Genomic DNA, 617 nt, shown 5'->3' on the forward strand with positions numbered 1-617 from the left:
AATTATTTCTCCTTACTGTTTCGCAGTCGCGATATACATCGTTGCGTGGAACATATAAGGACTGATTGGCGAACGATGACGGAGATCGCGGATCGACAAGTGATGCTGAAGTATGCCAAAGTCGGCCGTTTCGTCGCCGGGCTATGCGCAATTTTCATGCATGGCGGCGTATTCTCGCATACCGTATTGCAAGGTGCCACCCCAAAGTTCGAATATATCGGAAACGTGAGCGTGAAGGTGCGTGTGTTATTGTGTCCCTCATACAGCAAATTCGTAGATACCACGCAGAGTCCAGCGGGCGAGATCGCATTAGCGCTGCAAATTATTTCAAGTATCGTCGTCAATTCCATTACGGTCGGCGCCTGCAGTCTCGCGGCGGTGTTTGCGATGCACGCGTGCGGCCAGTTGAATGTACTAATGAGATGGCTGAACAAGTTGAACGATCGAAAGCAGCAAGAGACGGTACAGCAACAAATGGCGATCATTGTGGAGCACCATCTGAGAGTATTAAGGTAATTCCAACGTAAATGTAAGAAACATAGGCTGCGTTCCATTTCACGCATAATGTGCATGATGCGTGAAACGAACGCAGCCTTAGTTGATATTTCTGCTTGAAT

General features: G+C 48.1%; 1 protein-coding gene across 1 annotated transcript; it reads left to right on the top strand.

Annotated features, from left to right (window-relative positions):
• Positions 1 to 16: 16 nt before the first annotated feature.
• Positions 17 to 512, top strand: LOC108756544 (the record flags this gene model as incomplete). Its single annotated transcript, XM_018500470.1, has 2 exons — positions 17 to 193; positions 278 to 512. Coding segments are annotated over exons 1-2 (353 nt in total), but the record flags the coding sequence as incomplete, so codon positions are not given.
• Between the last annotated feature and the right edge of the window lie 105 nt (positions 513 to 617).

This window comes from Trachymyrmex septentrionalis, unplaced genomic scaffold (assembly GCF_001594115.1).
Source record: "Trachymyrmex septentrionalis isolate Tsep2-gDNA-1 unplaced genomic scaffold, Tsep1.0 C3414180, whole genome shotgun sequence".
Lineage (NCBI taxonomy): Eukaryota > Metazoa > Arthropoda > Insecta > Hymenoptera > Formicidae > Trachymyrmex > Trachymyrmex septentrionalis.